At 43.4% G+C, this 24,186-nt stretch overlaps 1 protein-coding gene across 1 annotated transcript in view; it reads right to left on the reverse strand.

The window, feature by feature from the left end:
- LOC146805858 (extracellular calcium-sensing receptor-like) overlaps nt 1-24,186 on the reverse strand; it is a 148,771-nt gene that overhangs the window by 93,631 nt on the left and 30,954 nt on the right. The window contains exons 4-5 of the mRNA XM_085623827.1: nt 11,748-12,566; nt 8,092-8,265 (exon numbers count right to left, since the gene is read on the reverse strand). Of these exons, the coding sequence (XP_085479953.1) occupies nt 8,092-8,265; nt 11,748-12,566 (993 nt within the window). The remainder of the gene's footprint in view (nt 1-8,091; nt 8,266-11,747; nt 12,567-24,186) is intronic.

Genomic DNA, 24,186 nt, shown 5'->3' on the forward strand with positions numbered 1-24,186 from the left:
GAGGGGCTCACGGATCATGGTGCAGTGCTGCTCCATCTCCTACTAGACAATTGGTCTAGCAGCTTCCATGGGAAGGGTGTGGGGTGGGGGAGGGAGGAGTTTGGAGGTAGAAGGGGGGAAGGATGGGGGATGGGAATTAAGGGGAGAAAAAGCCAGGCAAGGTGCATTAAAAGAGTAAGAACAGAGGAAATAGAAGAAATAGCTAGGAAATGGAGCGGTAGGCAAGTTAGACGGTTATCTCAAGGAGTAGGACATGGCTAAACTGTGGATTTGTTCAGTCAATGTGGCAGGGCTAAACAATAGAGCTAAAGGAGCTAAAATATATGAGATCTTGCGCTATATCAATCCCGTAGCTATATGTATACAGGAGACTCATAGTCCATGGAGCAATAGGGGCGTTCTCCAAATAAAGGGGTATGAGATGGTAGCTTGCTCCTCACAGACCTCTATGATAAGGGGAGTAGCGATATTTATTAAACTGCAAGCTGGTATTAGTAAGCATACCTTGGTGGACAAATGGGGTCGATGGGCAATTGTTACATTAAGCACGGGGCTGACAATTGGGACGATTTATGCCTCAAATCAGGATGACCCAGAAATTTGGGAAGAATTTGAAGTGGAACTCGCCTCATGGCCAACCCCATTAATACTATGTGGAGATTTTAATATCCATCTTCGGATCTCACATGAAGCTGGGCTGAAATACAACAGGAGGAAACCGCAAGTTAATCGAGCACTGAATACCCTTAAAGTTAGTCATGGACTGGTAGACGTTTGGGCAGCTAAAAACAACAGAGATCCAGGCTATACATATTTTTCATGCCCCCACCAAAAATATGTTTGCTTGGACTATTTTCTGGTTTCAACCAGCATTCTTGGGGAGGTGGAGATAACTAAATTGCCTCAAATATTCTCAGACCATAACCCACTTCTGCTGGGAATAACTAGCCATGGTATGGAAGGGAAACCTCGCTCTTGGTCTTTTTAAAGGAAATTGTTAGCGGATGAGGATTTTATAAAATATTTCAAAAGATGGTCTAGAGAATTTTTCAACATAAATCGGTATAGTGCCTTCCGTACGATTGTGTGGGATACATTTAAAGCTAGTCTAAGGGGGGAAGTAGTAAGCTATGTTGGCCAGCAGCGGAAGGTACGTCGGAATCAGATTGCCTCCCTTATAACTCGGTTGGCACAATTGGAGACAGGACATACTGATTTGCTATGCCAGGGGGAACCGGAGAGATTAAGTGAGGTAAAGAACAAAAAATACCATAACTGAAATAAAGAACCCCAAAGGGCAGCTCAAAACTACCTCTGCAAAGATTATGGGTGTCTTTGAACAGTTTTATAAAAAACTGTATCAACCAGATCATATTGATTCTACACAAACAGCTGTTGTAAGGAATTACCCACAGCTCAGTAAACTTGATGCAGAGGTATGTTCAGAGTTGGAAGGAGAGATCACATTGGAAGAAACAGGGATAGCGCTAAATTCCTTATCTTCTGGGACAGCATCTGGCCCAGATAAAATTCCAGTTAAGCTGTATAAATTACTTCAATCTGATTTGGCTCCAATATTATATGATCTTTTCCTAGATGTGCAATACCGAGGGATCCCTCCCTGATCCTGGCATTAAACAGATATAGTGATATTCCATAAGAAGGGGAAACCACCTGAGCTGCCTGGCTCATACCGTCCCATCTCACTGATAAATTCTGATGTGAAAATGTATTCTAAAATCTTGGCCAATCGTCTTCAGAGGGTCATAGCCAAACTAGCCTTGCAATGGCAACATGGCTTTGTACCCGGCAGAGGAACCACAGACCATATCCGGCGGTTGATCTCTCTAACGGATATAGCTGGAGTTATTAGTGACGGTTTAACTGTGATCCTCTTAGACGCCGAAAAGGCTTTCAATCGGGTGGCATGGCAGTATCTGTGGGAAGCTTTAGCAGAGAGAGAGTTTGGCCCTAGATTGATTACAGCTATCCAGGTGATGTACCATAACACATATGCAAGGCTGAAGGTGATGGGGAACACTTCAGACCCAATTGTGGTGGCTAGGGGTACTAGGCAGGGATGTCCGTGCTCTCTAATTCTCTTCGTCATATATTTAGATCCTTTTATTAATCAACTAATTCTGAATTCTGCAATTGAACCTTTTAGGACAAATGGCTAGGAGACCAAGGTGCTAGCTTACGCAGACTATATTTCCATTGTTACATCTAAGCCAGAAACGGCAATGATTGAGTCTGAAAGTATGGCGGAGGAATTTGGGAGGAGGTCAGGTTATTGACTTAATAAGGGAAAGACGCAGATAATCTGCATAAGTCAATTTATCCTACAAGATCAGCGACAGATTGAATCTGTTATGTATTTGGGGGTAAGGATAGGATCTGATCTGGAGGTATTATGGGAAAACAACCTTGATCCGGTATTGGAGGATATTAGGATCGAACTTCGGTGGCTGGATAAACTGCATCTAACTATAGTAGGTAGGATCAATGTCCTGAAAATGAAAACCTTTCCTAGAATATTATATTTATTTTGTTCCATCCCCCTAGAAGTACCCCCTAATGCATTTCAGAAAATGAATTCAATCTTTTCGAACTTCATATGGAATTATTAAAAAAACAGACGGGCTTTGAGAACATTAACCCTCCTCCGAGAGAGAGGCGGATGGACTGCCCAGAATCTACTTTTTTATTACCGGACAGTGTTTTTGCAACAAATGGGGGCCCTGCTGGTAGCGGATAGTTCTGCTAGGGATGACGGCTTATCATCTATATACCATTTAGCCATCGGGGAGAAAGCAACAGGGATCTTTCTCAGACAGCTGAAGCCCAGCTATTATAAAGAAAATCCGTTTTAAATGTATAAAAGCAGCTCGAATGGTATGGATTAAAGCTAGTAAAACACTAAAAATTCCCAAATTTAACAGATATACCCCTTTATGGGGATCCTCACTCTCCCCAGCTGAGGTAATCAATGGCATGGCTAGAGAGTGGGAACAGGCTGGTATTCAACGGGTGGCGAGTTTATACAATGAGAAATTAGAGCTACTACCCTTCTCGGAATTAGGTCAGAAATTTGGGATCGACAGCCGATCATATTTTAAATATATTCAAATAAAGGGATGTCTAAAAAATTGCTATGTTGGCTCTGGTAATTTTGGGCCAATACCCCTATTAGACAAGATATATCAGGGGATGGCCGGATCGGGGACTTTTATAATACACTCATGGAAACTATACCAGATGACCTAGGAAAAACAGAAACAAGATGGGCGGATAAAATGGGCGATGATGAAATTGATCTAGACATATCGTTGGAATTGGGGAAAAATATTCTTTTAGCGGCGAATCTCAAAGCACAACACTATAAGACCCTGTTTAATTTATATTATACCCCAGCAAAACTTTTTGGCTGGCGGAAACGGGAGACCGCTAATTGCCCAAGATGTCATCATAGTCCCGCTGACACTATACATATGTTTTGTGAATGCAAATCCCTGATCCCGCTGAAAAAGGGTATAGAGAAATTTGGGCAAGAATCGATCAATTGCGTGATTACTATCAGCCAACCGATGATGCTATTTGGATATGATAATCGAGCAAAACTATCAACAAAACATAGGGATTTTGTATTCATTACGATAGCAGTAGCTCGATTACTGATAGCCACAGCCTGGAAGGATTCTGAACCCCCTGCGTATACGGCTTGGCTTCAACGGTTATTGAGCATACATGTTCTGGAAATGGCTCTATATAAAAATGATGAATGCCGGGCAAGAGAGAAACGGGGTAGGATTTGGGCACCTATGACCAAGTGGCTCAAAAATAGATAAGGGAGCTACCAAACAGGGTAGGAATCGGTTAGTTTGTCTTTTGGTTTATGTTTATTCTGGTTTATATATATTTAATTTTGTATTCTATACCTCCCTTCTCTCTGGTTTTGTTCATCCTGACATTTTTGTGTATTTTGATATAATCAAACAACACTGGAAATGGAAGTCTATAAGTTGATTGTTTCTTTTTTTTTTTTCAACTATAATTTGTTATCTCCTATTTTTTGGGTTTTTCGAATGTAATGGAACGTAATGATGAAATTTAAATGTTTTAACATTCTTCGTGTTTGGTGATGCTTGCTGATGTACCTTGTGGCTAATAAAAATTTTAAAAAATTAAAAAAGGAAATATTTGTTACAGATTTGTTTATTTCCTCATACGTTTCCTTGGCTCCAGATAACTGATCAGACATTCTCCATTAATAAATATTTTTACATTCTGCAAAGAGTACCATAGCAATGTTTGTTTCTCAGACCAAACTCTGAAATCTGCAATCTACACCATCCTAAGATAACCTGGTAATAGCAGACACCACTTTCCTTTTTTAATTGTAAATGTGATAAATTTTGTAGGTGATCCATGATTACCTTTCATGGTTCCTTCCTCGAGCTCCAACCAATGCGGTCAGCTCCTGGCCCAGGATCAGATGAATACATGTCATGTAAAGCATGAGCCAATGTGTAGACGGCCTTATAAACACTGTATGTCTCTCTGTAGTTCATGTGCTGATAGTGACTCAACATCTGAAAAGTCTCGTTTCCTGAGCAAAAATAATGAGATGAAATGTAGTAAGCTATGTTGGCCAGCAGCGGAAGGTACGTAGGAATCAGATTGCCTCCCTTATAACTCGGTTGGCACAATTGGAGACAGGACATACTGATTTGCTATGCCAGGGGGAACCGGAGAGATTAAGTGAGGTAAAGAACAAAATAATTATTGTTAAGAGAGAACTCAATAGTTTTTTTCAGATACAAGTTGCCCAGGCATATCAGACACATCAAAGAGAGATTTATGAGTATGGGGAGATGGCTAGTAGACTTTTGGCCCTCATGATTAGACAAAAGGCTTCCCGAAATAACATAACTGAAATAAAGAACCCCGAAGGGCAGCTCGAAACTACCTCTGCAAAGATTATGGGTGTCTTTGAACAGTTTTATAAAAAACTGTATCAACCGGATCATATTGATTCTACACAAACAGCTGTTGTAAGGAATTACCCACAGCTCAGTAAACTTGATGCAGAGGTATGTTCAGAGTTGGAAGGACAGATCACATTGGAAGAAACATGGATAGCGCTAAATTCCTTATCTTCTGGGAAAGCCTCTGGCCCAGATAAAATTCCGGTTAAGCTGTATAAATTACTTCAATCTGATTTGGCTCCAATATTATATGATCTTTTCCTAGATGTGCAATACCGAGGGATCCCTCCCTGATCCTGGCATTAAACAGATATAGTGATATTCCATAAGAAGGGGAAACCACCTGAGCTGCCTGGCTCATACCGTCCCATCTCACTGATAAATTCTGATGTGAAAATGTATTCTAAAATCTTGGCCAATCGTCTTCAGAGGGTCATAGCCAAACTAGCCTTGCCATGGCAACATGGCTTTGTACCCGGCAGAGGAACCACAGACCATATCCGGCGGTTGATCTCTCTAATGAATATAGCTGGAGTTATTAGTGACGGTTTGACTGTGATCCTCTTAGACGCCGAAAAGGCTTTCAATCGGGTGGCATGGCAGTATCTGTGGGAAGCTTTAGCAGAGAGAGAGTTTGGCCCTAGATTGATTACAGCTATCCAGGTGATGTACCATAACACATGTGCAAGGCTGAAGGTGATGGGGAACACTTCAGACCCAATTGTGGTGGCTAGGGGTACTAGGCAGGGATGTCCGTGCTCTCTAATTCACTTCGTCATATATTTAGATCCTTTTATTAATCAACTAATTCTGAATTCTGCAGTTGAACCTTTTAGGACAAATGGCTAGGAGACCAAGGTGCTAGCTTACGCAGACTATATTTCCATTGTTACATCCAAGCCAGAAACGGCAATGATTGAGTCTGAAAGTATGGCGGAGGAATTTGGGAGGAGGTCAGGTTATTGACTTAATAAGGGAAAGACGCAGATAATCTGCATATGACAATTTATCCTACAAGATCAGCGACAGATTGAATCTGTTATGTATTTGGGGGTAAGGATAGGATCTGATCTGGAGGTATTATGGGAAAACAACCTTGATCCAGTATTGGAGGATATTAGGATCGAACTTCGGTGGCTGGATAAACTGCATCTAACTATAGTAGGTAGGATCAATGTCCTGAAAATGAAAACCTTTCCTAGAATATTATATTTATTTTGTTCCATCCCCCTAGAAGTACCCCCTAATGCATTTCAGAAAATGAATTCAATCTTTTCGAACTTCATATGGAATTATTAAAAAAACAGACGGGCTTTGAGAACATTAACCCTCCTCCGAGAGAGAGGCGGATGGACTGCCCAGAATCTACTTTTTTATTACTGGGCAGTGTTTTTGCAACAAATGGGGGCCCTGCTGGTAGCGGATAGTTCTGCTAGGGATGACGGCTTATCATCTATATACCATTTAGCCATCGGGGAGAAAGCAACAGGGCTCTTTCTCAGACAGCTGAAGCCCAGCTATTATAAAGAAAATCCGTTTTAAATGTATAAAAGCAGCTCGAATGGTATGGATTAAAGCTAGTAAAACACTAAAAATTCCCAAATTTAACAGATATACCCCTTTATGGGGATCCTCACTCTCCCCAGCTGAGGTAATCAATGGCATGGCTAGAGAGTGGGAACAGGCTGGTATTCAACGGGTGGCGAGTTTATACAATGAGAAATTAGAGCTACTACCCTTCTCGGAATTAGGTCAGAAATTTGGGATCGACAGCCGATCATATTTTAAATATATTCAAATAAAGGGATGTCTAAAAAATTGCTATGTTGAATCTGGTAATTTTGGGCCAATACCCCTATTAGACAAGATATATCAGGGGATGGCCGGATCGGGGACTTTTATAATACACTGATGGAAACTATACCAGATGACCTAGGAAAAACAGAAACAAGATGGGCGGATAAAATGGGCGATGATGAAATTGATCTAGACATATCGTTGGAATTGGGGAAAAATATTCTTTTAGCGGCGAATCTCAAAGCACAACACTATAAGACCCTGTTTAATTTATATTATACCCCAGCAAAACTTTTTGGCTGGCGGAAACGGGAGACCGCTAATTGCCCAAGATGTCATCATAGTCCCGCTGACACTATACATATGTTTTGTGAATGCAAATCCCTGATCCCGCTGAAAAAGGGTATAGAGAAATTTGGGCAAGAATCGATCAATTGCGTGATTACTATCAGCCAACCGATTATGCTATTTGGATATGATAATCGAGCAAAACTATCAACAAAACATAGGGATTTTGTATTCATTACGATAGCAGTAGCTCGATTACTGATAGCCACAGCCTGGAAGGATTCTGAACCCCCTGCGTATACGGCTTGGCTTCAACGGTTATTGAGCATACATGTTCTGGAAATGGCTCTATATAAAAATGATGAATGCCGGGCAAGAGAGAAACGGGGTAGGATTTGGGCACCTATGACCAAGTGGCTCAAAAATAGATAAGGGAGCTACCAAACAGGGTAGGAATCGGTTAGTTTGTCTTTTGGTTTATGTTTATTCTGGTTTATATACATTTAATTTTGTATTCTATACCTCCCTTCTCTCTGGTTTTGTTCATCCTGACATTTTTGTGTATTTTGATATAATCAAACAACACTAGAAATGGAAGTCTATAAGTTGATTGTTTCTTTTTTTTTTCAACTATAATTTGTTATCTCCTATTTTTTGGGTTTTTCGAATGTAATGGAACGTAATGATGAAATTTAAATGTTTTAACATTCTTCGTGTTTGGTGATGCTTGCTGATGTACCTTGTGGCTAATAAAAATTTTAAAAAATTAAAAAAGGAAATATTTGTTACAGATTTGTTTATTTCCTCATACGTTTCCTTGGCTCCAGATAACTGATCAGACATTCTCCATTAATAAATATTTTTACATTCTGCAAAGAGTACCATAGCAATGTTTGTTTCTCAGACCAAACTCTGAAATCTGCAATCTACACCATCCTCAGATAACCTGGTAATAGCAGACACCACTTTCCTTTTTTAATTGTAAATGTGATAAATTTTGTAGGTGATCCATGATTACCTTCCATGGTTCCTTCCTCGAGCTCCAACCAATGCGGTCAGCTCCTGGCCCAGGATCAGATGAATACATGTCATGTAAAGCATGAGCCAATGTGTAGACGGCCTTATAAACACTGTATGTCTCTCTGTAGTTCATGTGCTGATAGTGACTCAACATCTGAAAAGTCTCGTTTTCCTGAGCAAAAATAATGAGATGAAATGTAGTAAGCTATGTTGGCCAGCAGCGGAAGGTATGTAGGAATCAGATTGCCTCCCTTATAACTCGGTTGGCACAATTGGAGAGAGGACATACTGATTTACTATGCCAGGGGGAACCGGAGAGATTAAGTGAGGTAAAGAACAAAATAATTATTGTTAAGAGAGAACTCAATAGTTTTTTTCAGATACAAGTTGCCCAGGCATATCAGACACATCAAAGAGAGATTTATGAGTATGGGGAGATGGCTAGTAGACTTTTGGCCCTCAGGAGTAGACAAAAGGCTTCCCGAAATAACATAACTGAAATAAAGAACCCCGAATGGCAGCTCGAAACTACCTCTGCAAAGATTATGGGTGTCTTTGAACAGTTTTATAAAAAACTGTTTCAACCGGATCATATTGATTCTACACAACCAGCTGGTGTAAGGAATTACCCACAGCTCAGTAAACTTGATGCAGAGGTATGTTCAGAGTTGGAAGGAGAGATCACATTGGAAGAAACAGGGATAGCACTAAATTCCTTATCTTCTGGGAAAGCATCTGGCCCAGATAAAATTCCAGTTAAGCTGTATAAATTACTTCAATCTGATTTGGCTCCAATATTATATGATCTTTTCCTAGATGTGCAATACCGAGGGATCCCTCCCTGATCCTGGCATTAAACAGATATAGTGATATTCCATAAGAAGGGGAAACCACCTGAGCTGCCTGGCTCATACCGTCCCATCTCACTGATAAATTCTGATGTGAAAATGTATTCTAAAATCTTGGCCAATCGTCTTCAGAGGGTCATAGCCAAACTAGCCTTGCCATGGCAACATGGCTTTGTACCCGGCAGAGGAACCACAGACCATGTCCGGCGGTTGATCTCTCTAATGGATATAGCTGGAGTTATTAGTGACGGTTTGACTGTGATCCTCTTAGCCGCCGAAAAGGCTTTCAATCGGGTGGCATGGCAGTATCTGTGGGAAGCTTTAGCAGAGAGAGAGTTTGGCCCTAGATTGATTACAGCTATCCAGGTGATGTACCATAACACATATGCAAGGCTGAAGGTGATGGGGAACACTTCAGACCCAATTGTGGTGGCTAGGGATACTACGCAGGGATGTCCGTGCTCTCTAATTCTCTTCGTCATATATTTAGATCCTTTTATTAATCAACTAATTCTGAATTCTGCAATTGAACCTTTTAGGACAAATGGCTAGGAGACCAAGGTGCTAGCTTACGCAGACTATATTTCCATTGTTACATCTACAAGAAACGGCAATGATTGAGTCTGAAAGTATGGCGGAGGAATTTGGGTGGAGGTCAGGTTATTGACTTAATAAGGGAAAGACGCAGATTATCTGCATAAGACAATTTATCCTACAAGATCAGCGACAAATTGAATCTGTTATGTATTTGGGGGTAAGGATAGGATCTGATCTGGAGGTATTATGGGAAAACAACCTTGATCCAGTATTGGAGGATATTAGGATCGAACTTCAGTGGCTGGATAAACTGCATCTAACTATAGTAGGTAGGATCAATGTCCTGAAAATGAAAACCTTTCCTAGAATATTATATTTATTTTGTTCCATCCCCCTAGAAGTACCCCCTAATGCATTTCAGAAAATGAATTCAATCTTTTCGAACTTCATATGGAATTATTAAAAAAACAGACGGGCTTTGAGAACATTAACCCTCCTCCGAGAGAGAGGCGGATGGACTGCCCAGAATCTACTTTTTTATTACTGGGCAGTGTTTTTGCAACAAATGGGGGCCCTGCTGGTAGCGGATAGTTCTGCTAGGGATGACGGCTTATCATCTATATACCATTTAGCCATCGGGGAGAAAGCAACAGGGCTCTTTCTCAGACAGCTGAAGCCCAGCTATTATAAAGAAAATCCGTTTTAAATGTATAAAAGCAGCTCGAATGGTATGGATTAAAGCTAGTAAAACACTAAAAATTCCCAAATTTAACAGATTTACCCCTTTATGGGGATCCTCACTCTCCCCAGCTGAGGTAATCAATGGCATGGCTAGAGAGTGGGAATAGGCTGGTATTCAGCGGGTGGCGAGTTTATACAATGAGAAATTAGAGCTACTACCCTTCTCGGAATTAGGTCAGAAATTTGGGATCGACAGCCGATCATATTTTAAATATATTCAAATATAGGGATGTCTAAAATATTGCTATGTTGGTTCTGGTAACTTTGGGCCAATACCCCTATTAGACAAGATATATCAGGGGATGGCCGGATCGGGGACTTTTATAATTTACTGATGGAAACTATACCAGATGACCTAGGAAAAACAGAAACAAGATGGGCGGATAAAATGGGTGATGATGAAATTGATCTAGACATATCGTTGGAATTGGGGAAAAATATTCTTTTAGCGGCGAATCTCAAAGCACAACACTATAAGACCCTGTTTAATTTATATTATACCCCAGCAAAACTTTTTGGCTGGCGGAAACGGGAGACCGCTAATTGCCCAAGATGTCATCATAGTCCCGCTGACACTATACATATGTTTTGTGAATGCAAATCCCTGATCCCGCTGAAAAAGGGTATAGAGAAATTTGGGCAAGAATCGATCAATTGCTTGATTACTATCAGCCAACCGATGATGCTATTTGGATATGATAATCGAGCAAAACTATCAACAAAACATAGGGATTTTGTATTCATTATGATAGCAGTAGCTCGATTACTGATAGCCACAGCCTGGAAGGATTCTGAACCCCCTGCGTATACGGCTTGGCTTCAACGGTTATTGAGCATACATGTTCTGGAAATGACTCTATATAAAAATGATGAATGCCGGGCAAGAGAGAAACGGGGTAGGATTTGGGCACCTATGACCAAGTGGCTCAAAAATAGATAAGGGAGCTACCAAACAGGGTAGGAATCGGTTAGTTTGTCTTTTGGTTTATGTTTATTCTGGTTTATATATATTTAATTTTGTATTCTATACCTCCCTTCTCTCTGGTTTTGATCATCCTGACATTTTTGTGTATTTTGATATAATCAAACAACACTGGAAATGGAAGTCTATAAGTTGATTGTTTCTTTTTGTTTTTTTCAACTATAATTTGTTATCTCCTATTTTTTGGGTTTTTCGAATGTAATGGTACGTAATGATGAAATTTAAATGTTTAACATTCTTCGCGTTGGTTGATGCTTGCTGATGTACCTTGTGGCTAATAAAAAATTTTAAAAATTAAAAAAGGAAATATTTGTTACAGATTTGTTTATTTCATCATACGTTTCCTTGGCTCCAGATAACTGATCAGACATTCTCCATTAATAAATATTTTTACATTCTGCAAAGAGTACCATAGCAATGTTTGTTTCTCAGACCAAACTCTGAAATCTGCAATCTACACCATCCTCAGATAACCTGGTAATAGCAGACACCACTTTCCTTTTTTAATTGTAAATGTGATAAATTTTGTAGGTGATCCATGATTACCTTCCATGGTTCCCTCCTCGAGCTCCAACCAATGCGGTCAGCTCCTGGCCCAGGATCAGATGAATACATGTCATGTAAAGCATGAGCCAATGTGTAGACGGCCTTATAAACACTGTATGTCTCTCTGTAGTTCATGTGCTGATAGTGACTCAACATCTGAAAAGTCTCGTTTCCTGAGCAAAAATAATGAGATGAAATGTCTATGAACATACCTTCAGGTCCATCCTTTACTATGCACAAGAAAGCCGATAGCCATAGATCTGTCAGGGCTGTATCATCTATAAACTTTGATGGAGTAACTTCATCGAGAAAATCTCGAAATCCAATAATTTCTCCTCTTTGGATACAAAATGCTAGACTTCCATTGAATATTTCGGAAATTAGATGATTGCCTAAAATGTTACAGGTAGACACTGACAGAATCCAGATTTTTCGAGGTAGTTTTTTCCAACCGCTGTTTGTGAAATAACTTGTTAGGGCCATTGGGGTGCAGTAGAGAATGATCACCATGGCGGTGGATATCCTGATGGCGTCCATGACAGTAGGCAAGTTCACCGCGTCAGTGACAGTAATATAAGAGGGTATCATATAGGAGAACTCAATGCAGCCTCCAGCGTGGCCGACCACTGCCTGCAGTTCTCGCAGCGCTCTTTCCCCACCGTCATCATCCGTGGTCAGAAGACCTACCCACGTCCAGCCAAAATATTCTAACAACTGAGCAACTCCATCGTAGAAGGAGAGCTCGTTTGGGGAAATCCGGTAAAAGGTTGGAAATCTTGTTCTGTCACTGAGTACAGGGGTTTGAGCACCGTTGCTGATCTGCAAGGAAGAAAGGAATTAAATAAGCATTAAATAAAATCTGGCAACATCCTAAGCAAGAGGCAGGGAATACCACAAATATTCAACTCTAAAAGACCCAGCAAATTTATCATAAGTTTGAGCATATTGCAGCTCTCATTAAAAATCACAACAGACTGTGCCAAAAACTATTACAATGTCATAACATGTTTAACAGTTTAGGTCCAGATGTATTGTTCGTGTGATGGGTTACGCTGTCACAAACATGATATGTATCCTGTCTGCGGTAATACAAGTGCATTATATCCGATCACACATTTGTGACAGAGTAACCCATCACTGCTCTCTAAATCAGGCCCTTTGTTCATAAAACATCACCATTTATAGAAACCATCAAATAGTTTTAACAAACTAATTTTTCAAAGGTGTTTTTTAAACAGCTTTTTAAAAAATGTGCTAATATTTTTAGGTTTCTCCTGCACAGCGCTTGCACTGCACTTGAATTAAAAAAATAAATAAATCTTAAAAGGGACTTACATCCAGCCCCCTTGCTTTCCTGGCTTTTCATTGGTTTCTCTGCTTGCCACTTTCCTTTACTCCATTTCTATTGGCTGTCATATATTTCCCTGCATTTACAATGCTTGTTCTTCCTGTTGTTACTGTGTTTTTCTATTAACAGTTCCCATAGCCCAAGCACTGTTTACTTTTGGGTTCACCCTTGGAATCAACCAGACTTCTTCACAGGCTTCTTCAAATGCATTTCTTCCAGAGACTCGAATTGTCTTCTACGGCCTATTCCAACGTCACTTTACCCCAATGCACCCGATTCCCCTAGTACAGGTAACCTGGTTCATGGGGTGTCCATTGGCGGGATGGCTCTCCAACCTTCAATCCTCCAAAGGGTTTCTTCATGGTCCTCTTGGAAGGGTCCTTCTTCTTCAAAACTGCAATCCAGACTTCTCAGTTGACTTCTAATGGGTATGTTTACAAGGGCCCAGTAAAGCTCAGAGAGTTGGTAACCATTTATGTTCCATCTAGACACCTGAGATCCTCTCATCATGATTTCCTCAGTACAACCAGGGTAAAAAGGATGAGATGGGGAGGGACATTGTTGCACACGTAGTACTGAAGTTGTGGACCGATCTTCCACCCAGTCTCAGAGCACTGGAAAATGAACTTTCCTTCAGGAAGAAAGTTAAGACATGACTGTTTCCCTGTTAATGTACCCGAGGCCCTACTCAACACAGTACTCACCAGTGCGTGGAAGCCTTTGGGTAGCCATGCACTTTACAAAACATAAAAATAAACATAAACTTGTGGCTGTGTTTCAACAATGTACACAGTCTCTGTGGGGTTCCTGGGTACTTAGGTTCCTGGTTCTTCCGGCTCCTCTGAGTCTTCTGGGCCAAGTACCGTTCTCCTTTGCAGTTTGCATTCCACTTTCTTAGTGTATGGTTTGGTTTCCCCCTGGAGACCATTGCATATTTGTGCTGCTTTATGTATCTTCTTGTGTATTGTTGGTATCTCTGGGCAGGAGATATGCCAATGTGTTAGTGATTGTGTGTGTAATAAATAGAATTCTTTTTTATATACACTGTATGGTTTGTTTTAGTCGGATCTACACTGTCAAATAAATGTGGTAAAACAAACTGCTTCATACTCCTTCAAGAAATGCCTGAAGGGTGCTCTCCACAGCTACCAACTAGAGAGCAAAGGTTAACAAAGACCACTAAACTCACTATAAGGTGTGCACCATATGCCAAGCCAGCCTCCTACACTCACACTCATGCGGGTAAAGTTGGTACAGTGCACACTACATCATCATAATTTATTCACATGTGGGAATGCTGTTGCCAAGGTTTGTTGGGTCCAATCCGGGCACCAACACCTCAGCACTCGACATCCTTTGTGGGACAGCTTGAGTCCAGCTCCTGGTTGTCGTCGACGCCTCCTGATCCTCATGGCAGCAGAGTCAAGCTTCACCTCTTCAACCTGAAATCACCCAACATCGGTGGGCATCCTTCTATCGTGCCCCTGGTCACTGGCTAGTGACCCAGACTATGTCCCCTCTGCTCTCAGGTTCTCCTCATCTTCAATCCAGGCTTGGATCACACCAGACACTTTTCACTTCGACAGCAGCAGAACTTTGCAGCAGATCGCCATTGAAATCATTGACGATTCCCGACAACAAAAGACACCTATGCACCCAGCTTCCCAGGGTGAGGTAATTCGAGTACTCTGGTGCTTCCCTGAGTGTTGGCCCTAGAACCCCTTAAGTCTAAAGGGGTTTCCTCAAAGTCCTCTCCTAAGTGTCCCTTTTCTCTAAATTTCCAACCGCGACTTTCCCCATTGAAGTTAACGGCGATTCGCGGCTGTGTTCTCACACTGCACGCGTCCCGTGTGGGTCCCCTGTGTCTCTACCTTGGGTGGTTCTTTGTGGTCCCTGCACTTCTACAGGCTCTAGGCCTTGTGTCTAGTCAAAGTCGTGGTTCTTATACCACTTTGTTGATATATGCTTTGGTTCGCCCCTCGGGCCTATTGTAGATTGTGCTATTTACTGTGGATATTTTGCTTGTAACTCGTGTACTTCGAACACTAGCCTCATAAAGAGACAAGTGGAGTGTGTTTTAGAATAAATGCATATATTTTATATATACCTTGTGTGGTTCTCCTTTCATTTGGTCACTCAAGAGATTATAGACTGGTAAAAGAAGCTGCTTTACACTCCTTTAAAACTTAGCCTGAAGGCTGCTCTCCATAGCTACCACTAGGATAGCTTTCAACAAAGGTTGTCTTTAACCTACCATCAATAAAGGGTCGTTTGGACTGGTGCAAGGTGCCCACTATACCTAGTGGACAGCATATACCAGGCCAACTTCTCACAGAACCTACACCCACCATTCCCTACACCATGCAGCAGACACTTGACAGTTGGACCGCCCTCACCATCAAAGACACCCTGAAGACTATGAAGACAATAGGGGCGCTTGAGAGCCGGGGACAAGATGGCCGCACCTTAGGGAGGCTCTATAAGCCTGGGAGCTGCATCTGGCATAATCCGACAAAGATAAGGCATCAAACGGCGTAAAAATTATCTATAAAACAATCAACCGCTGTCGCCTACCTGAGCGCTGCAGTAGAAATGTGCATGAGCTCCTAAAGCCTGAAAAAGATGGATGCTGCACGGAGACCCGCAAAGCGTAGCAAGTTGGCGGACTAAATGGCTTTCCAACACCGCGGGCCGCAACCGTTGAAGCAGGGGCTGCAACGGCGATATCTTCTCCTCCTGTGCTGAGACGAGACCACAGGCGATGCACTGCCGGTGTTGCTGACTCCGGCGACTGGTGGGCCCAGATACTGCACGCTTTGACCCAAAACCATGAAGGAGGACTCCTGAGTGGTGCGGGGCGACTTAGGGTGAGTTCTATATGCCCCTACCTGTGTCCGATGTGATTTTTTGGGAAGCACCGTAGGCGGAAGCAAACGACTGCCTCAAGACTAGAGGACGACCTCCACTGACTGCAGGGAGGGAGTGCAACGTGTGCTCGACTGATCGCGCTACCCGGGCCTGGGCTGGCCTGCGGCTGTTGCTCTACCGCATAGGCCTTGCCAGGTTCAGACAAATGGCCATAAGTGACGCGGTATTAAACGAGAGATCCTGTGGGGCTGAATACCCAAGGCACACTGTCACTGACAAAACTGCACAAAAGAGAGCCACGATACTGTGCTGGAGGAACACTTGACGCTTGGACCCATAAGACTGCAGACACTCAGCTTTATACCGATCAGTGATACAGCACTGAATCTTGCCACAAATTACAATTTCCATTTACTTCTACAGACCTACACTGGGGCGACACTCACTCGGAGATAGATACCTGTATACAGAGCAGAGAAGCCTGCATGAGGTTCTGACTTTCACCTGAGGGCATACTCTACGGCAACGGCAGCCTGATCTTTTGCTGCCTGGGTAGCGTCTGTTGCTGTCTGCATGAGCGGTGATCCGCACTGGGCCCTGCTGTGCAACCGCAGGGGAGCACGGGCTGGGTGTGAGTCATGGGCGAGCCTGCTGAGAATCCCTTGCAGCCGTGCACCCACACTAATATACTGTATCCCTGATGTGAGGGGTGTGTGACTTGGACCAAATCTGCTGTTTTCCCTTAACGTGAGGTGTATGCGACACATCTGAAGCCTTCGCCGCTATTCATTTGGAGCCTCTCTTTCTGCGTGGCTGGGATCAGCATGGGCCGCACGGAGGGCAAGCAGTCCAAGCTGCAGTTTTCCACCTTGAAAAATGCCCCCGAAGACCAAAATTACGCGGCAACACAAAGAAAGGAAGACGCCCCTGCCTCAACCTTGACACAAGACTCGGACATCAAGGAGCTACTACTGACTATGCGACAGAGCCTCACGTCAATAGAAGCCAAAATGGATGCAATGAACAGTCGCATGGACCTCTCCGAAACCGAACAGCGCATCTCTGTCATAGAAGACTGCTCTGGGGTCAGTAATGAGAAAACCCTGGGGATGGAGAAGCTACTAAAGATCATTCCTGCCAAAAATGAGGACCTGGAGGCGCATTCACGCAGGAATAATTTGTGTTTTGTAGGGATACCGGAATCCACGGCCATCGGACATATGGAGGACTACTTTGAGAAACTCCTGCTAGACGTATTTGGTGTTGAGGCTTTCTCCAGGGTCCTGGTGGTTGAGAGGGTACATTGTTCCTTGGTGCTGAGGCATCCTCCAGATCCCCCCAGACCGATCCTGGCACGCTTACTCAACTATAAAGATCGAGACACTACACTGCGGTTGGCAAGGGAACGGCAAGAGCTGTCTTTTGAGGGGAACAAAATTTCGATATACCCAGACTTCACCCTGGCAGTGCAAGAGGCATAGAAAAAATTATTTCCAGTTAAAAAAAGCTGCAACTGGCTAATATACAATATTCCATGCTTTACCCAGCCAAATTAAGGACTTTTTAAAAACTGTCTTGCGACTCTCACCCGCAACCCGTGAAGAGAGCGGCTGCTCTGGAGGGTCTTCCCCAGCCCCAGATGTGGAGTGAAGGTGACATTTAATCAAAATTTAACTATTTCTCTATAATTGACTGGACAATGTGGCCTACCGTGTTGAGTAATGATGCACGCGTCGTATTGAACAGATAAGTCCCTACACATGCATATTATATGATGTGCCAGGTATACCTGTATATTGACACGCCATGTTGCCTTAGAATAATGTCCTCCCGGGTTCCCTCGCTACTGCGAGGTGCTCTAATGGTCTCTTTGGTGCATATCCCCAGTGGGAATGCCCCCTCCCAAGTCTGTAACTGAACTCCTATACTATGTTGTTTTTAGCAGTGCTGTGCACTATGCTGAGCTCCTCTTATACTCTCTACACTGTTGGGAAGGGTGGGTATGCATTCGCCTGTGAGATTGGGCTACAGGTGTGGGTGGAGGGGGGGTACACTTTCTTTTTATTACTGGAGAAGACTTGCACTGCATAGCAATACAGACATGGAATCGTATATGCTTGATTTCACAATCTAACTACTATTTGATATGGCCCAGAAATACATCCTCGATCCCACCGGCATTCCCAAAGGGTGATGGCTGCTGATACCTCAGACAGAATTCCTATAATTCGCTGCTTAACATGGAACGTGCGCGGGCTTGGAGACCCACGCAAGCCCTGGTTGGAGCTAGGATATTTGGAAAGACACATGATCCAAATAGCTATGATACAAGAGACACATCTCAATCAGCGGGTCCCAGCTACATTTGGCAAGATATGGGTGGGAATAGCTGCTTCTCTCCATTTTCCACATATTCACGGGGCACAGCTATTTTAGTCCGATTGGGTGTGGACTATTGTCCAATAGAACAGCACCAGGACTCCAAAGGCAGGTACTGCATTATGTGGGGTAGGCTTGCAGGTCACTCTGACACTCTGGCCTGATGCTACGCACCCAACATTGACAATCCGGATTTTATTGTTAACCTCTGGGGGTGCATCCTAGAAATAGGTTCCACATTTGTAGTGTGGGGTGGAAATTTTAACTTGACACTTGACCTAGGGCTAGACCGCTCCCTCATGCATACACTCTCGCATCCCCATGCAGCTAAACATCTTTCAGACATTATAGCTGATCATCACTTATTTGATGCATGGAGAGCCCTCCATCCTGCTCACAGAGAGGGCACGTTTATATCCAGTGTACACTCCAGCTGGTAAAGGCTAGACTTCTGGCTACTCTCAACTGGGCTAAAAATGTGGCTAAGAGAGGCAACGCACTTTGCACGTACCCTTTCCGACCACACCCCTGTTCTTCTGAATCCCTCTCTGGAGGACCTCCCCTTACCAGTCGTGGAGGCTCCAGCCTACGGCCTAACTGGATACAGCTTTCTGTGAAGAAATCCGCCAGGAGATCACCAATTACTTTCTGTGCAACATTGGTAGTTTTGCGACATTATCTTGTGTCTAGGAGAGCTTCAAGGTTATGATCAGGGGGCTGTGTATAACCAAAAGGGGGGGGATACTCAAATCCATTCGAGTCACCCTACACAAAATAGAGACAGACATTAAAAAAACAGAAGAAGTAGTTGCATCCTCCCCAGACCGCTCACATAGTGCAAGGCACAGAGAGCTCCTTACAGAGTATGCAGAAGAAGCAGAGCTTAAGTCCAGATTTTGCTCGAAATATCACATGGCCAGAGCATATGATGAGGGAGAACGCCCTGGCAGGAGCCTTGCAGAGGCTGCTAGAATCCCTAGATTTGCCAACCAAATATTGTAAACAAAAGATGGTGGAGGGAACAGAAATCTAAAGAAATCCTTGAGATATTCTCCAACTACTCTGCGGAGCTATATCAACACTAAAGAGAATGGTATACCAGATATAGCATCCTATTTTGAGGACACGGTACTGGGGTAGGTAAATGACTCTCGCAGAGAGTTTCTATGGGCAGAATTTGAGGAGGATGAGATACATGCAGCTATAATGGCCCTCGCTCGGGCAGGGCCCCTGGGCCGGACAGGTTGCCTGCAGACTTTTATAAGTGCTACGTTGAGCAGCTGGTTCCGATACTCAAACAAGTTTTTGAAGAAGCCACGGAGCCAGACATCTTCCCGCCATCGAAGTGCCAGCCTATGATCATCTCGTTACACAAACAGGGCAACATGGCCTCCAACTGTGACGCCTACAGGCCTTTGTCGCTAATTAACCGTGACACCAAAATACTTGCCAAAATTATAGCTAATAGGCTATCACTGCTAATGGAGGGATTGGTGCTCCCGGATCAGGCAGGGTTTGTGCCGGGCAGGTCCCCCTCCCATAATTTGAGAACCACCTTTGCTCTGTTACATGACATAGACCCAGACATACCCGCAGCAGGTATCTTTTGGATGCTACTAAAGCGTTTGATTCCCTCAAATGGGGGTATTTGTTTGCCATACTGAGCAGAATGGGACTGCCCTTGCCCTTCCTCAAATGGATAAGGCTATTTTACACCGAGCCTGAAGCCATAGTGCAGGTTAACGGATCATATCCAGACCTGATGAACATCACAAGAGGTACTCGGCAGGGCTGCCCGTTGTCCCCGCTACTTTTTGCTTTAGCAATCGAACCCTTAGGGGCTAAAATTAGACAGCACCATAGAGAATATGCCATCCCATACCCCTCACGTCAGACTCTGATATCGTTATATGCTGACAATATCACGAGATATCTGAGAGATCCCAGCGTCAGCCTCAACCCGATTCTTTGGGAATTTATAAAGTTCGGTAACATCTCTGTGATAAAACTAAACTGGACTAAATCTCAGATCACTCATCCCCTCTACTGCACAATTCACCCTGATTTCCCACTGAGCTGGTGCGCGCAGGAAATAAAATACCTAGGAGTGGTCTTAACCAGGGACAGAGAAACAACCATTTGTGCTAATTATAGCAAAGCAATTGAGACCATTAGCTCATGGGTTGATAGATGGATCATGCTACCACTGTGTTTTGGCGGTAATGAAAATGAACATCATACCCAAACTTTTATATTTGGTCATCAATATTCCCTACAATCCCGGACGCCCCTTTTTAATACTCTGTGATCAATGCTCATTAAACTTGCATGGGGGGGAACAACCCAGGGTGGTATGGAAAACCTTGACACAGTCTTTTGCCAGAGGCGGTTTTGAGACTCTGGACATTGAGCTATACTTCGTCAGTGCACAAGCACACCACTCTACCTATTGGCTTCATCCCCCCCATTCATGTCACACTTGGCTGTTGAACGGGGATACATGTGGCCCATGCCAACACACTCTTTCTTGGGAAACGCAGTTCCAGGTTAGGGGGTTGCCCATCATACAGTCAACTGCACCAATTCTGCCTGGCAGAGATTATCCAAACTAATGGAAATACCGGCATTATACTCTCCACTGATGTCACTCTCATACTTATATGCTGCACCGGTCACTCTGGAAACAGCATGCTGCGATATGTTTCGAAAACAGAACCTTACGGTGTGGGGAGACTTATACCATGAGAAGCAATTGAAAACCCAGCATGAACTGCTGAGCTGTGAACAGACCACCCCCTTGGAAATATTCCTATAAATAAGACTTAAGCATGAGATTAGAGCCAATGTCCCTGGCTTGTCAGCAGAACCGAGCACATTAGAAGTTCTCCACTGGGCACCGAAACTGTCGGGCCGGCGCATGCTGTGTCTCGCATCTATAGCACAGCTCTGATTGAGGGGTCACAAACATCACAGGGTGCAAGGGAGGAATGGGATTTGGATCTAGAGGAGCCACTCACAGATGAGCAATGGGGTTTCTGCTGCTTGCAAACAGAGGCCATCACAGCAAGCAGTAAGCTTCGCATCATTCATGTCAAATTCTTGCATAGAACCGATTATACCCCTACAAATTTGTATAAATTCAAGCTAAGCGAGAATGATCATTGCTGGAGATGACGACGGGTGGGAGTGGACTACATACACCTTTTATGGCTGTGCCCGGCAGTGTGTGAATACTGGAGGGAAGTAATAGAGGCATTGGCTACAATGGACGGGGTAGAAATACCACTCATCCCAATATTGGCACTCCTAGGATACACGGCTGATCTGCCACAGGCTTGTAGGAAGATTGTCGCAATGGGCTTACTATTAGCTAAGCACCGGCTGGCATGCAGATGGGGCAAGGGGCGGGACCCTAAGTTCAAGGAATGGCTCTCTGACTTTATATACTGCAAGGATCAGCTCACAAGATATGCTGAAATTTTGCCGATTGCATCTCGGTCCTAGAAACATATGGGGGCTGTTAGAAATGGGGATCTCCAGTTGCAGTGGCTGGCGCCAGTGTCCAAATAGGGATCCTTCTTCATAAGTCAGAGTAAGGGGGATACATCCTTTGATAACCCCAGCTCAACCCTGTAGTAACCTAGCCCAAGCAGACAGGCCTATCTCAGAGGCAGTGTGTGAAGCATTTATGACCATACACAATAAAGCAGTAAAGACACTACAAAGGGACACCACACATAGCTATAGAAAAATAAGTATCTTTATGTAGGCTTAACACAAGGCTCAAAAAGCGATCAAGAAGCCACAATGCACGTAAATATAGCACTCAAAAGCGTGTGAAACAAACTTTGTGGTCTACATGACCCGGTGATGCACAATGTACCTGAGGTTTAAAGGGGCACGGCACGCAGCTTCGTGAGGAAGCCACAATGATGACAGGTGGACTTGCAGAGGCAACAGCTCCCAGCTGCAGGCGTCCGCAGTGTGCACGATGATCCTGGGATGGTGTTTGAAGGCGGCCACCCAGCGGCAACGGTGCTTGGTGGCGGCGGCCCATGCAGGTGATAACAAAGATCCTTGATGTGGTGACCAGTACGGGCACTCAGCAGCACAGCTCCTCAGCGGCAGGGAAAATTCTTGGTTCCCAGGGTTAAACTCTCTCGGATGGGCGGCTGCTATTTTGCTTGTCTTGGCCCTATTCTGTAGAACACTCTTCCTACATCCCTTCGCAATGAAACAAACGTTTGCAAAATTCCACAAAAGTTTAAAGACATGGGTGTTCAACCAATCAAACCGCTTCTTTTTCCGTTCTTCAGGCTGGCGCAGGGAAACCCTTTTTGGGTAGCTGTGCGCCCTATAAAACTAAATTAACATAACATAACATGTGTGAATGTTCCATCAGGCTAATTGAGCCAGATCTTAAATGATATGTGCTGGCCTGCAAACCATCCTCGTGTGTTATGGATGTATGTAAAGATATGGCATCTACTGTTTCTAGAATGTACTGTTTATTCCACGGAATACTGTTTATCCTATTTAAAAAGTCCATATGGTCTCTGCTGTACAAAGGGAGGCTAGAGATGTATGGGAGCAAGAAGATGTCAACAAATCTGGAAGTATTCTTTAATAGTGAATCACAAAACTCACTATAGGACTTCCAGGAGGGTTTTCTTGATTCTCACTGTTGCCAGGTCGTTTCCTACATTTGGGCAAAATGATAGCAAGACTTTGATGTCTAACTTGCCACACTTCCAGAAGTATACAGTTAAGGAGCATGCAAAGATTGAGAAAGAGGGACTCAAGTCACTGAACATGGTTAGAGTATCACAGAGCTGGACTAACCTATGGCAAAATTGGAAGATCCTGTGATAGCTTGATGCGGGCCTAGGAGTACATAGGGTGTCAGTGAGTAGCGGGTACTGGATAGGATTAGTGAGGCAATACAATCACAGCCTCAGAGAATGCAGACACCTGCCCAGGATCACACATTGTGAGTTTGAAGTGTCTAGTGCCCTGTCCAGAGTTGTGCAAGGTGTTGGTATAACAACAAAGAGCCCTTTTTAGGAAGTCACTTGCAAGATGGGCTACATACTGAGTGCTTAGTAACCATCAATTCCCTATTTTTCTCCCCACTATGTTGGCTCCTAGTTTGATGTTTTATAGAGTCCTATGTGGTCAGTAAAAGGAATTGAAAGTTGTTTTTTCCAAATTTATGAGACATACTCAAAAATGGAAGGTGTTTGAGTGGAGTGACGCAGTTCAGGAGGAATTTGCTTCACTGAAGCAAGACATGGGAACAGACGGAATATTCACCCCTTTTGATTCCCCAAAGGAATGCATTGCTATGGTTGATGGGAGTAATGAATGGTTGGGAGCCACGTTAGCCCAAAAGAATAGATCTGGTAGTGAAGTTACCGTGGGGTTTGTGTCAAGGACTCTGAAGGAAAATTAGAAGGTTTGTTCAGTCATCGAAAAAGAACTGTTAGCCTGCTGTTGGGCAGTGGAACATTTCAAGTGTTTATTGCTTCGGGAGAAAATTCACATTCAAAACATACCATAAGCCATTAGTGAATATACTCGGTGGGACCATCATAAAGGTTCATACACCTAGACTGGCCAGACTAAGGGGCATATTTACAAGGACTTACCGCCATTGTAACGTCAATTTTTGAACTTTATAGCAGCTTTTTTTATCACCGTAATTACAAGTTGCTGCTAACTCTAGTTAGCAGCATTTTCCTAGCTTTAACGTTAATTTTTCCTAGTGCCACTTCTGTTAGCGTGGCTTACTGAAAGTGAAAAGCAAGGTAGGCATTCCCAGGTAAAAACGCCCACAAAACACAC

This window comes from Triturus cristatus, chromosome 8 (assembly GCF_964204655.1).
Source record: "Triturus cristatus chromosome 8, aTriCri1.1, whole genome shotgun sequence".
Lineage (NCBI taxonomy): Eukaryota > Metazoa > Chordata > Amphibia > Caudata > Salamandridae > Triturus > Triturus cristatus.